Raw genomic sequence first — 13765 nt, 5'->3', positions numbered from 1 at the left:
TCCCAAAATGTTTGACGCCGTTGACTTTTTTTAAAATGTTTGACCATTCGTCTTATTAAAAAAATTTAAGTAATTATTAATTCTTTTCCTATCATTTGATTCATTGTTAAATATACTTTTATGTATACATATAGTTTTACACATTTCACAAAAGTTTTTGAATAAGACGAACGGTCAAACATGTTTTAAAAAGTCAACGGTGTCAAACATTTAGGGAAGGAGGGAGTAGAAAGTATAGATTTCCGAAACATGGAGCTAAACTCTGAATTCAGATAATTAATATTGCAGCAATCTAATGAGTTACTAAGAAAAACATAATCTAATTGAACCGTCTCCACAGCATGCATATATAAATGCGGATGGCGGCGCGTAGGCTTAGTTAGTGGCCGTCCTCCAGCGCCGGCGGCGGCTGCTGGGCTTGCTGCTGCTTCTGCCGGATGGCGGCGATCTCGGCCTTGACGCTGGCGAGCTCCTGCTGGAGGTTCCTTATGACGCCGTAGGCGCCGTGCACGGGATCGGCGGCCCTCGCGTCCGACACGAAGACGATGGACGCCATGGTGGCGCGCCGGGTCACGGTGTCCGGGCCGGCCGCCTCCAGCCGGCAGAGGATGCCGTCCACGCCGAAGAGGAGGTTCGCGTACTCGAAGCGCTCCGGCCGGTCGGCCGGGAAGTAGGGCGCCAGCGGGCAGCCCGCCGGGCAGCTGGGCCGGCCCTGGTGCGCGCACGCGGCGCACGGCGGATGGTGCGGCGGCGGCGGGTCGGCCATTGCCGTCGTCGAAGACGATCGAGTACGACGACGTACGTACGACGGCTGCGCGCGGCGTGAGGTCAGCGAGGGGTTTTCGTTGAAAAATCCAGCAAGAGATCGATCTGTGGCAAGTTAGGCTTGTCGGCTCGCTCGCTTGGGCCACCGGAGTGATATATATATAGACAGTGCTCGCCCACAAATAATTAATCCGATTCGGTCTGTGTACGTGCGTACGTCGAGAAAAGAGACGATCGATCAAGAAGTCCGAGTCGGATTCACTGTTAAGAAACCAGGGAAAACGGAATATATATAACAGGATTGGAGCGAGCTAGATGCTGGGAGCGCGATCAGAGCGTGTGTGCGTGGTGTTCCAAATTTTCAGATTAATCGAGCTAGTGTGCATGCACGTGTGCTGGATTCTGATTTTAGACTTTGCTACAAAAAGGAAAGGAAACATTATTCCTCACAAATTGTATCGCAACTCTTGTTCCATTCAATAGAAAACACACAAAGTCACAAAGATTGGTCCCAAATTAAGTTCTTTGTTCTTTGTTCTTTGGCATTGCCGGGCAACTAGAGTCCCTGCCCGCAAGGTGTGATTGAGGTTCTAGGCAACAAGTGATATAAGGTGTTCGATTGAGGTTCTAGGCAACAAGTGATAACAGAGCTATGTCGATCGTCACTACGACAGACGCAGCACGGGGAGTGCTTTCCTCTACCCGCAACTCACTGCAACCAACTACACAAGCTAGGTGATCTGGGTGCAGGCGATGATGGAAGATTAGGGCATTTGACAACAAGGTGAGGCCGGTCGCACTTGCTCCAGGCGCTTCCAAATTAAGGATCTCCTCATGCGGGTCGCAAAGAAGAAGACGGCGAAACAAGTGTGGGAGTGCCTCAAGACAAGGTTCGTCAGCGCGGAGCGAGTCCACCACACATGCTAGCACACGCTGAAGGGAAAATTCAGCTGCATGTGCATGGCCAACGGTGAGTCTCAGGACCACTACGCTGGGCTGATCACTGCAATGGCGATCCGACGTTCATTCGTATTTAAAATATATGAAAATTCAGGCTGGGAAAAAATTCGTGTCAAAACACACTTTTGTCAAATCAAAACCACAATCATAAATTCTTTAGAAAAAAATAGTGTTAAATTTACAACACGGCTAAGTCATCTTGATGAAATGGAGGCAAACTTGAGCTTTAGTTAAAAAGCAAGGACAAAATCATAATTGAACGAAAACAGAGTTAAGAACATAATTGCCTATTGTCTTTTTAACTAAGAGTAAAAACTAATGATGCTACATTCCACACTGCGATATAGTCAATCACAATAGCCATCTCCTATTGAAACGCACGGGCATATTTGCTAGTAAAACAAAATAAACAACAAAAATTCCCATGAAACGTGTTACCCGTTGTTTTGCTACAGAAACTATGTGGCATGTGGCTATCCGTTTGATTTTATATGTGGCTCTATATCAATTTAGATTTTGATTGTTTAAATATTAGCGATTTGAAGAGATGATTTGCAGAATTTATAATAGAAGTAGGTGGGGTGACAAATTCGTTATCACCACCACTACTTTTTCTAAAGGATATAGAAATTATATACATATTTATACATCGATTTATACTTATACAAATTTTATAGATAGATACTCTGTACGAGTAACTATGTAAATGCAAATTTTATACCTATGAAATCTGTACATATAAATTTATAATAAATTTATCAACGTGCTACTCCGGTCTAGAAAAAGAATATTTATATGTAGAAAAGTTTATGCATAGAAACTTTATAATTAATAGATATATTATGTAATTATTATTTATTTTATTGTGAGTTGATTTAGCATCAAATGTTATCAAATGTTGTTTAAGCATGTCTTAAAAAAATTTATATTTACAAAAAAAATGAATAAGATGAATGATCAAATGTTTGTTAAAAAGTCAATAATATCATATATTAAAAAACGGAGGTAGTATTAAATTTGTGCATATACTAGCAAAATGACCGGGCCTGCAACAGGTATATAATTTTAATTGTCCATGCACTCAAGAACCATGGACATTAGATGAAAAAAAAATCTGAAATAATAATTGTTGTGTCTAATAAAATCAGAAGCAAAATTTGTTTATTTATTCCACAAGACCAACCAATGAAACAATCAAGTCCAAAACACCCCTGAAATGCACCACAGTGACCAAAACCAAGAGGACGAAGAGATACTTACATTAAAAACTGAGAAGGCAAGATCCCACGGGTGAAACACGCAACCAAGAGGATGAAGAGATACTTACATTAAAAACGAAGAAGGCAATAAGATCTCACGGGTGAAACACGTACGCCCATCAGCCTTACAGTATGATGGGACTGAGAGAGCATCAGCGTCCTCTCCAGGGTTAAATCTCCCGCTATAGCTACTGCTATCTCCTGCTATAGTTATTTAAGAAGGGTTCTAGCTATTTGTTCTCATGTACAATTTAGCCGCTATAGCTCCATTTAGCCCGCTATAGCTGCCGCTATAACTGTTTGAGAAGCTAACCGCTAAATGCCTTAACCCGCTATTTAAAACATTGGTCCTCTCCGTCCTCTCCAGCTCCGGATTCTCCTGGTGTTCCTCAAAAACGGCTTGGATTGATCAATTTCGAATAGTGCCTCCATATCTCTGGCATCGATGGTGAGGACCTCATCCACCAACGGATCGATCGTCGACAAGGTCCACAGCGAGCGCGTCCGGATCCGCCTCGTACACGATGGTTTCCTCATGGCCGGCATTCGCGATGAGGTCGCCGCTGAGGAGGAGGATGTTGTCCTGGAAGTTGGACGCCGGCGGCTGCTGCTGCTGCACTTGCACCGTGCGCGAGCCGCCGATCGAGCTCCTGGTTGACCAGGACCCCCACGCCTTGGATGCTGCTAACGGGGTCGACGACGGCGAGAGCGTTCGCCTCGTAGACGTCGATGGCCGCGTGGGGTGCCCAGGAAGGGGTCGCTGTTGTCAAACCGGGCCGCGTGGTCGGCCGACCTGTGTTGCTGGTGCGGCTGTGGCGCCAGCGTGAAGGTCTCGGCGTGCACGCGCTCGTGCTCTGCACCGGCGACGCCGTACCGGGTGTCGGCCCAAACTTGTCGTCCGCCGTGGTCGATGTTGTTGAGGCCAACGAATCCGGCCGTGCACGTTGTGCGAGCGCGGCAACAGCGGCCTCCCCAGTGGGTGGGGGTTGCAGGGAGAGTCGAGCGCCAGTTGGGCTTGGAGGGGGAAGAAGTCGTGGTGCACATCCTGCATCCTAGTTGATCGCCTCCTCCTGGTCTAGTCTAGCAAATGCCATGAAGGCCCTACCAAAGAACTGCATGCAAGTTGTGCGGCTTTCCGTTTGGGAAATGGGTATCCAACAGGCACTCCCGCGAATAAACAAGCGTGGCATCCATGCGCGCGGGGCATGGATGACAATGGTGCTCCTGCTCCTGCTCCTTGGATGTCACCTGGCGGACACCGACGCCCTTAGCCTCGGGGATGCCCTTGTTGGCAGCGAGGTTCTTGCGCTACTCCCTCCATTCTAGAATATAAGTAGTTTTAGAGTTGGATACGGTAATTATAAAAATATATAGAATTAAATAGTATAGGGTTGTGATTAGATGAGAATTGAAGGTAGGTGGGAAAATTGAATGGTGGAAGGTTGTGATTGGTTGAGAAGAAAATATTGGTGTAGAAGTTGTTATATTTTGCGACAAATTCTAGAGGCTAGAAGTAGTTATATTTTGGGACGGAAGGAGTACTTATTACGCGTACTCTACAAAAGTAACTTAAATTTCACCATAATTATTGTTTAGAACGTAGGTTTTGGGATATAAGAGAGCAAGTATGTTACGGAGGACATTCTTCTCTCAAAATAGTCTTTAACAGAAAAAAAAATGACCCGCGAATCATTAGGGGACTACTATTTTTTCCCCTTTTTCTTTCCCAAAAACATTGATCCGACGACGACTACTTTTTTTTTTCAAAAAAAAAACATAGATCTATCCTGTTAAATCAAAGATGTTGTAGCAGTCTCTAATGAGAAGAAAATAGAAGGCTAACCACATACAAATGGGGCAAACATGCAGCAATTGTGACGGTCATGACAATCTCTTCTATCGCGGAAGCTCATCGACGAGTCGACGTCGCCTTCTCCCTTGACGTCGGCAGGAGGCGCACGTCCGTCCCCATGGCGTTGCGGTGCCGTCGATGTCGCCGCAGCATCTATGACAGGCGGATCATCAAGGTAATCATCTTCAACCATCTCATCGTCTAGTGGCCATCTTGTAGCATCGGCGGCGGCGGCAGAAACAACAGCTGCTGCTGCGTCCGCCTCGTAGACGTCAATGGCCGCGTGGGTGCCCAGGAGGAGATCATTGTTGTCGAAGTGGGCCGCGTGGTATGCCGGTATGTGTTGCTTTGTGCGGCTGTGGCACCAGCGCGAAGGTCTCGGCGTGCACACGCTCGTGCTCCCCACCGGCGATGCCGTATCGGGTGTCGGCCCAAACTTGTCATCCACCGTGGTCAATGTCGTTGAGGCCAAATAGTCCGGCCGGGCACGTTGTGCGAGCGCGGCAATAGTGGCCTCCTAGTGGGTGGGGGTTGCAAGGAGAGTTGAGCGCCGGATGGTCTTGGAGGGGGAAGAAGTCGTGGTGCACGTCCTCTGCCTCGTGGTTGATCACCTCCCCCTGGTCACGTCCGGTGAATGCCATGAATGCCTTACGAAGAACTGCGTGCAAACTCTGCGGCTTTCCGTCTGGGAAATGGGTAACCAGCAGGCACTCCGGCAAACAAACAAGCGTGGCATCCATGCGCGCAGGGCACGCATGACAATGGTGCTCCTGCTCCAGCTCCTTGGATGTCACCTGGCGGACGCCGACGCCCTTAGCCTCGGGGATGCCCTTGTTGGCAGCGAGGTTCTTGCGCTACTCCCTCCATCCTAGAATATAAGCATTTTTAGAGTTGGATACGGTAATTATAAAAATATATAGAATTAAATAGTAGAGGGTTGTGATTAGATGAGAATTGAAGGTAAGTGGGAAAATTGAATGGTGGAAGATTGTGATTGGTTGAGAAGAAAATATTGGTGTAGAAGTTGTTATATTTTGCGACAAATTCTAGAGGCTAGAAGTAGTTATATTTTGGGACGGAAGGAGTACTTATTACGCGTAGTCTACAAAAGTAACTTAAATTTCACCATAATTATTGTTTAGAACGTAGGTTTTGGGCTGTAAGAGAGCAAGTATGTTACGGAGAACATTCTTCTCTCAAAATAGTCTTTAACAGAAAAAAAAGTGACCCGCGAATCATCAGGGGACTACTATTTTTCCCCTTTTTTCTTTCTCCAAAACATTGATCCGGCGATGATTACTTTTTTTTCAAAAAAAGAAACATAGATCTATCTTGTTAAATCAAAGATGTTGTAGCAGTCTCTAATGAGAAGAAAATAGAAGGCTAACCACATACAAATGGGGCACATATGCAGCAATTGTGACGGTCATGACAATCTCTTCTATTGCGGAAGCTCATCGACGAGTCGACGTCGCCTTCTCTCTTGTCGGCGGCAGGAGGCGCACGTCCGTCCCCATGGCGTTCCGGCGCCGTTGACATCGCCGCAGCCTATGTTACCCAGATACGGGGATACGGATACAGATATGCGATACGACGATACGTGGATACGTCATTTTTCTAAAAGTAAGGATATGGGGATACGCTTATATATATAATTAAAAATATATAAATAGTGAAGCTTTGTAAGGAAATAATCCATAGATAGCATTCTTTGCATCCGATTCCTTATCAATCTTCTCCAATTCTCCTCTCTAGATAATTCAAGTTGGCGAGCTGATTTAACTTGCCAGCTGCCAACAAATCAGAGAAAAATCAACACATGAACACATACATGAAAGATCAATAAATTGATGCATCATATTTACAAGATCAATTAAAGCGTCGTCTAATAGGTGGTATGACGCTAGCACCAAGCCACCAAGCACCACCAGATCAAGATGTTGCTTGCACTTGATGTTCTATTAGTCTCATGATAAATTTGTAAGCGTCAATAGCAGCCGCGCTACCACCAGGATTGCTAGATATACACATGCACTAGCACTTGAGGTTCTAGTTCCAAAATCCATGGTAGCACTTGATTGACACTTGGAACGAAGGAAAATGCACTGGTGACCGTGCTGTGCCTAGCGACGGAGGTGCTATGTGGGGGCGGCGGAGGTGCTGAGTGCTAGCTAGTGCACCCATTAGCTTGCGCCAGCGCGCTCTGCTTCACTGCGGCCGGGTGTGATGCGGTTGTTTCGGTGGATACGTGCGGGATACGTATCCGTATCCATTCGCGCATCCGATACAGATACATGGCTTCTCTGCCATATCCAGGTAACGTAGGCCGCAACATCTATGGCAGGTGGATCATCAAGGTAATCATCTTCAACCATCTCATCGTCTAGTGGCCATCTTGTAGCATCGGCGGCAGCGGCGGCGGCAGAAACAACAGCTGCTGATGCGTCCACCTCGTAGAAGTCGATGGCCGCGTGGGTGCCCAGGAGGAGGTCGTTGTTGTCGAAACGGGCCACGTGGTATGCCGGTCTGTGTTGCTTGTGCGGCTGCGGCGCCAGCGCGAAGGTCTCGGCGTGCACGCGCTCGTGCTCCCCGCCGGCGATGCCGTGTCGGGTGTCGGCCCAAACTTGTCGTCCACCGTGGTCGATGTCGTTGAGGCCAACGAGTCCGGCCGGGCACGTTGTGCGAGCGCAGCAATAGTGGCCTCCTAGTGGGTGGGGGTTGCAGGGAGAGTCGAGCACCGGATGGGCTTGGAGGGGGAAGAAATCGTGGTGCGCGTCCTCTGCCTCGTGGTTGATCGCCTCCTCCTGGTCAGTCCGGCGAATGCCATGAATGCCCTACCGAAGAACTGCGTGCAAGCTCTGCGGCTTTCCGTCGGGGAAATAGGTATCCAGCAGGCACTCCGGCGAACAGGCAAGCGTGGCATCCATGCGCGCGGCGCTCCTGCTCCTGCTCCTTGGATGTCACCTGGCAGACGCCGATGCCCTTAGCCTCGGGGATTCACTTGTTTGTAGCGAGGTTCTTGCGCTACTCCCTCCGTCCTAGAATATAAGCATTTTTAGAGTTGGACACGGTTATATGAAAATATATAGAATTAAATAGTAGAGGGTTGTGATTTGATGTGAATTGAAGGTAGGTGAGAAAATTGAATGGTGGAAGGTTGTGATTGGTTGAGAAGAAAATATTGGTGTAGAAGTTGTTATATTTTGCGACAAATTCTAGAGGCTAGAAGTAGTTATATTTTGGGACGGAGGGAGTACTTATTACGTGTAGTCTACAAAAGTAATTTAAATTTCACCATAATTATTGTTTAGAACGTGGTTTTGGGCTGGAAGAGAGCAAGTATGTTACGGAGGACATTCTTCTCTCAAAATAGTCTTTAACAGAAAAAAAAAGTGACCCGCGAATCATAAAGGGACTACTATTTTTTCCCTTTTTTCTTTCTCCAAAACATTGATCTGGTGACAACTACTTTTTTTTGAAAAAAAAAACATAGATCTATTCTGTTAAATCAAAGATGTTGTAGCAGTCTCTAATCAGAAGAAAATAGAAGGCTAACCACATACAAATGGGGCACATATAAATGGGGCACATATGCAGCAGTTGATATGGTCATGACAATCTCATCTATTGGGGAAGCTCATCGACGACGTATGGTCGACGTCGCCTTCTCCCTTGACGTAGGTAGGAGGCACACGTCCGTCCCTATGGCATTCCATCGTGGTCGGTGTTGTTGAGGCCAACGAGTCTAGCCGTGCACATTGTGCGAGCGCGTCAATGGCGGCCTCCCCAGTGGGTGGGGGTTGCGGGGAGAGTCGAGCACCAGATGGGCTTGGAGGGGGAAGAAGTCATAGTGCGCGTCCTCTGCCTCGTGGTTGATCGCCTCCTCCTGGATCTGTCCGGCGAATGCCATGAAGGCCCTACCGAAGAACTGCATACAAGCTATGCGGCTTTCTGTTTGGGAAATGGGTATCTCGCAGGCACTCCGGTGAACAAACAAGCGTGGCGTCCATGCGCTGATGCGCGCGGGGCATGCCTGATATTGGCGCTCCTGCTCCTGCTCCTTGGATGTCACCTGGCGGACGCCGACGTCCTTAGTCTCGGGGATGCTCTTCTTGGCGGCGAGGTTCTTGCACATCTCCAGTTTTTGACGCAGCTTGGAGAGCTTGGCAAGCTCGCGCTCAACCTTGCGTTCTAGGTGCCACATGACGCCGGTGGCGCAGGACTGGGGATTCCTTGCCCACACTTGGGCCTCGTATTTGATTGAACTCATCAAATCATCTTGTTTCTCCGGTAGAGTTGCTTGGACAAAATGGCGAATATTGCGGGTGCCGAAGAGGCGCTGCGCGTTGAGGAGCCGTACCTTCTCGTCCCCATGAAGTATGACGCGAGCAGGCACTCCAGCGAGCACCCCGTCTTCTGCTCCCTGCAGGTGGCGCATCGCGGCCTCTACTGCTGCGGCGGGAGGCGGCGGCAGTGGAGATGACTTGGGCGCAAGGGACGGATTGTCCACCATTGTCGCCGATGTCGACTGCGATTTGGGCAATTACGGGAGTGGCTGGCAGCGAGGGAATGGAAGGCAAGGTCGGCGGGTGTTGGTGTGGGCTCGCCGATGGCAAGGGGATGGAAAGAGAGGTCGGTGGGTGTGGGCGTGGGATCACCGGAAGTGAGGGGAGGTGAGAGAAGTCGAAGTCGGTGGGCGTGGGTGACTCGCCGTGGCCACGTGGGCTCGCCGGCTGAGGTGACCAGAGCAATTCATATACAAAGAGTGAAGAGCTCTCTCCGAGTTGACAAGTTAGACCACTTACGCCACCGACATGTGGGCCCAAGTTGTAGTGTTGTCCACGAAAATTTGTGCAGCTGGCTGTTCACCTTGTCTATTTCCACATGTCTCTCTCCCCATCCCCCAACATTTTCCAGCTTCTCGTCGCAATCGCAATTCACAACCACCTCCAAAATCACACGAACCCCAAGGCCAAAAGAGGTTTTTCTTTGTGTGCCATTAAGAAAGATGGTGTCTGCCTCTGTGCGACTAAAAAGTTTGAGCCTCCCTCTCTGCCCACGTCAAACTTTATCGCGCCCTCCATACCATTCGGTTGCTATTTGTTTGGGTTTAACCGTTTGGCAGCTCTGACATGTGGGCCTGGGCAGGAAAAATGTCGCTCTTGCCCTTTCAGTCGCTGGCATATTGGAGACCCTTGAGCGGGCCCCACCTACCGTACTCTCACCACTACTACAGAAATGGTTTTTCTGTACATGGGGTGATTTGGTTCCATGCGGGCGACTTGTGTCCGTGCCTGCAAAAATCCCCCCCGGGGGGCGGGTCGACGAGCCGTATGCGAAGATGCATTATCGCATGCGACTGCTTAGATCGGCCGCATGCGAAGATCGATTTTCGCATGCAGCCGTCTTAAGTGACCGCATGCGAAGATCGATTTTCACATGTGGCTAGGCCGGCCGCATGCGCTAATGTTGATCTTTGCAGACGATTTCGCGCATGCGGGCTGGCCAACCGCATGTGGAGATAGATTCCAGCCGTCTGCACAAACCTTTTCTGTAGTAGTGCACCTCTCTCTCTCCCTTCTTCCCGTCTTCCTCTCTATCTCGTGAGCGCAATCAGGAGCGGCGGTGGCCGGCAGCCGGCGGCGGGCACGGCAAGGGCGCGGCGGGCGTGGCGAGGTTGTGCGGGCATGTCGAAGGATCCCAATGGCACGCTCTCGACGTGGAGGGAAGCCGACAACGACCCCTGCGGCTGGTCCAGCGTCACCTGCACCGACGACGGCGACGGCAGGGTCGCCTGCCGGCGTGGTGCTCGCCAACTCCTCACTTGCGGGCTACCTCCCATCCGAGCTGTCATTGCCCTACAACCAGCTCGCCGACCAGATCCTGGTCGCCATCACAGCGTTGCAGAAGCTCGTGGCGCTCGCCTGGCTCACAACCTCCTCTCCGGCCAGATTTCGGCGGGGATTGGGCGGTGGTGGAGGTGTGGTTGGAGATCTCGGAGGAGGGGTCGAGCACGATGATGCACATCGCTGCCTGCGAGGGGCATGCCGAGATCGTCGAGCTACTGCTCCAGCGCGGGGTGGATGCCGTCTCTGCTGGCGAGATCGCCATGGCTGCTCGCTCGCTCGGTCGACGCCCGCCTCCCTGCCACGCAAGCCGCGCCCTCACCACGCCCGCCGCCGGCCACCGCCTGCCTCCCGGCCACTGCCGCTCCCGACTGCGCCCACAAGAGAGAGAGGAAGAGGGGAAAGAGAGAGAGAGGTGATAGAGTATGAGAGGTGGGAGAAGAGGCAGACAAGCACGCGACGCGAGCGAGACAGTGCAACGCAAGCAAGCAACAAGCAGCTAGCTAGCTAGCGCGCGCCGCGGCAATGGCTAGATCGTGGGCGAGGAGTACTGCGCCGCGGAGGAGCGGGTGCTCGATCACGGTGAGAAAGACCTCCCACTTCTCCCCGGGCGACGGCTTCGCGGCCTACGACCACCGCACCGGCCTTCAGGCAGTCGAGCTGAGGTCCATCTCACCACGCCGTGGGCGCCTGCGCACGGGGTCGGCGGGCCACGCGTCGGCCTCGTAAGCGACCTCGCCGGCCGGGCTGACCTCCTCCGCGCGCCACCAGGGACCGGAAGACCCCCGCGCGCCGACGAGGAGGCACGCGTACCGGTAGCGCACGGCGGGTGATCAGTCATCAACCAATATATATATATAAGTATAATTGCCGCCGATCCAATTAAGCCGATGAGATCTCGATCGAGATTGGAATTTCGGCGCGCTGCGAGGCTAGGCTAGGCTGGTCGATCGATCGGCTCGCTCCGGTGGCACATGAGCAAATACACAGAGAGATGCATGGAGCTCTGGCCGAAATATGCGGCCGCGTAAGGGCACCTGCGTTGGATTCCGAATAGGGCGACGACGTACGTACGGATCGTTCGAGTCTCGGATTCCCTCTTATTAATTCGTCTCGAGCTCTCCATCTCTCTCGTATCGTAGCAGTGGCCGGCATTGCAAAATCCACCGCAATATTGCAGTTGCAGTAACCCTGTTCACATGTTCCGTCCAGCTGCATACTATTACCAGCTAGCTAGATAAATCAACCTCTTCTTTCAATTTTGTTGCTATATCGTATATACGGAAGAACAGTTGATGCTATCGAGATCGATCGGCAGCAAATTGCTCGAGTCTTTTTTTTTTCTGAAACTAAATCGGCAGACAGTGGCTGCCAATTATATTTTTAATAAGCAGGAATAAAAACTCAAACGGGTTACGATAAAGAAAAAGCATCGTGCTGAGAAAGTATTGCCAAGCTCCCCAAAAATAAATACTACAGTTGTCGACCGAACAAATTCACAGCACGCACAACAACTCAACGCTACAACCCACTCATAGTAGACCATTGATGGAGCCCAAATGCAAGTCATCAGTGCCAAAGCTTGCGCAAAAGCGATTGCAGGTCCGACTTTCATATTGAAAGCATGTCATCGTTGTTAAGCTTGCAAAAGCAAAGCACCTCCGACTTCACCACAAACTTGTATCGTCGTTGTCGAGCTCATCATAGAAACGACCAAGCAGCTCCGACTTCCCACGGCGGACATCAGCCAAAACCATCATATTACCACTTCCTGCTTATTGCTAGCACCAGCACACCTAGAAAGAGACTGCACCGTGTTACCGTTGCCGAGGTTCATCGCGCCTCAACAACAAAGCAACTTCGACACCACCTTGCAAACTCAAACAAAGGCATTGGCTGCCAGCTGCAAGCAAGAAGCGGATCCATGAAAGCGAAGGCCTCGCCGAATATTTCGGGCCTATTTAGCGTTGGTGTGGAAGTAGAAATCCCTAGAGTTAACGCCAACTCCACGACCAGAGATGTGCATGAAAAGGTTCTCCAAACGGTACCCACAGCAGGGACGCGACGTGAATCGTCGCTGCCGTTCGCCTGGAAACTGGGGCAAGGCTTTCACCTGGAGCACAGTGGTGAAAGAATAAGAGGGAACACACCATAACGATGTCTCCAAGGAGAGGGACGGTGCCAAAGGGTGTCCCCATCGTCAAGCCGGCCAAAAGGCACGGCAAGACTTTCGCCTACAGTTCCCTGTCCGCTCCTACACACCTAACCAATCCGCACACACAACTATTGCAAGAATGCCGCACTAGCCCTGACTAACCGACCCTTTGGCGAGCAAGAACCTCGGAGCTCCCCGTGGGCACGGCCTCACCGACAGCGCAACTATCAAACCACCTCCACCACACACCAACACGCACTGTCCCCGAGAGCCGCCGACCTCACCAACGCCGTTCCCAGCCGTGAGGGTGATCTGGGTACCGGCGCCACATGACCACCACGGCTCCTTGCCCGACAACCGCCAGCCTCACCGTCGGCCGCACCGGCCAGCCGCGCCATCGCCCGCGTCTTCTGCCGCCATTAGCTCGCCGACCAGATCCGGCGGCGACGGGTTGGTTCCAGCCGCAAGGGAGGGGCCGAGTGGGGGGGGGGGGGAGTTGGATCCGGCGGCGGCGAGGCGGGGGAGAGGAGGGGAGGGTTCGCCCGCACCTGGCTACGACGATAGGTGCATTGTGATGGTTCAATTTGAAGATTGCCGACGCCCTAGTAATTTACTATTAATGCAATCTGGAGATAACCTACAATAAACTAAACTCTGAATTCAGGGGCTACTTGCTACTAATGCTGAAACAAGAGACTACTTTAACGACGCACTAGTAATCTATTTCCAAAACATAGGAGCCAAACTGTATTTCCAAAACCTAGGAGCCAAACTGTTAATGCAATCTGGACATAAACCTACAATAAACTAAACTCTGATGAATTCAGAGGCTAATAATTGTAGCAGCACGTCTGAATTTAAGATTTTCTTCGTTGGCACAAGGCCGGCGAAGCATCAAGCATCTGATCTGATCAAAGCGCGGCCCTCC

The 13765-nt window shown here is 50.7% G+C and overlaps 1 protein-coding gene across 1 annotated transcript; it reads right to left on the bottom strand.

The window, feature by feature from the left end:
- Positions 1–379: 379 nt before the first annotated feature.
- LOC127768235 (LOB domain-containing protein 22-like) lies at positions 380–766 on the bottom strand. The gene has a single exon (XM_052293772.1). The coding sequence runs from the start codon at positions 764–766 to the stop codon at positions 380–382; it is 387 nt and encodes a 128-aa protein (XP_052149732.1).
- Between the last annotated feature and the right edge of the window lie 12999 nt (positions 767–13765).

This window comes from Oryza glaberrima, chromosome 1, assembly GCF_000147395.1.
Source record: "Oryza glaberrima chromosome 1, OglaRS2, whole genome shotgun sequence".
NCBI lineage: Eukaryota > Viridiplantae > Streptophyta > Magnoliopsida > Poales > Poaceae > Oryza > Oryza glaberrima.
Note: the sequence above shows the minus strand (reverse complement) of the source record. Positions and strands in the feature narration are given on the sequence as shown.

What these genes read in the sequence shown, in the direction of transcription:
- LOC127768235 (XM_052293772.1), bottom strand. Translation starts at nt 766, where the DNA reads ATGGCCGACCCGCCGCCGCCGCACCATCCGCCGTGCGCCGCGTGCGCG.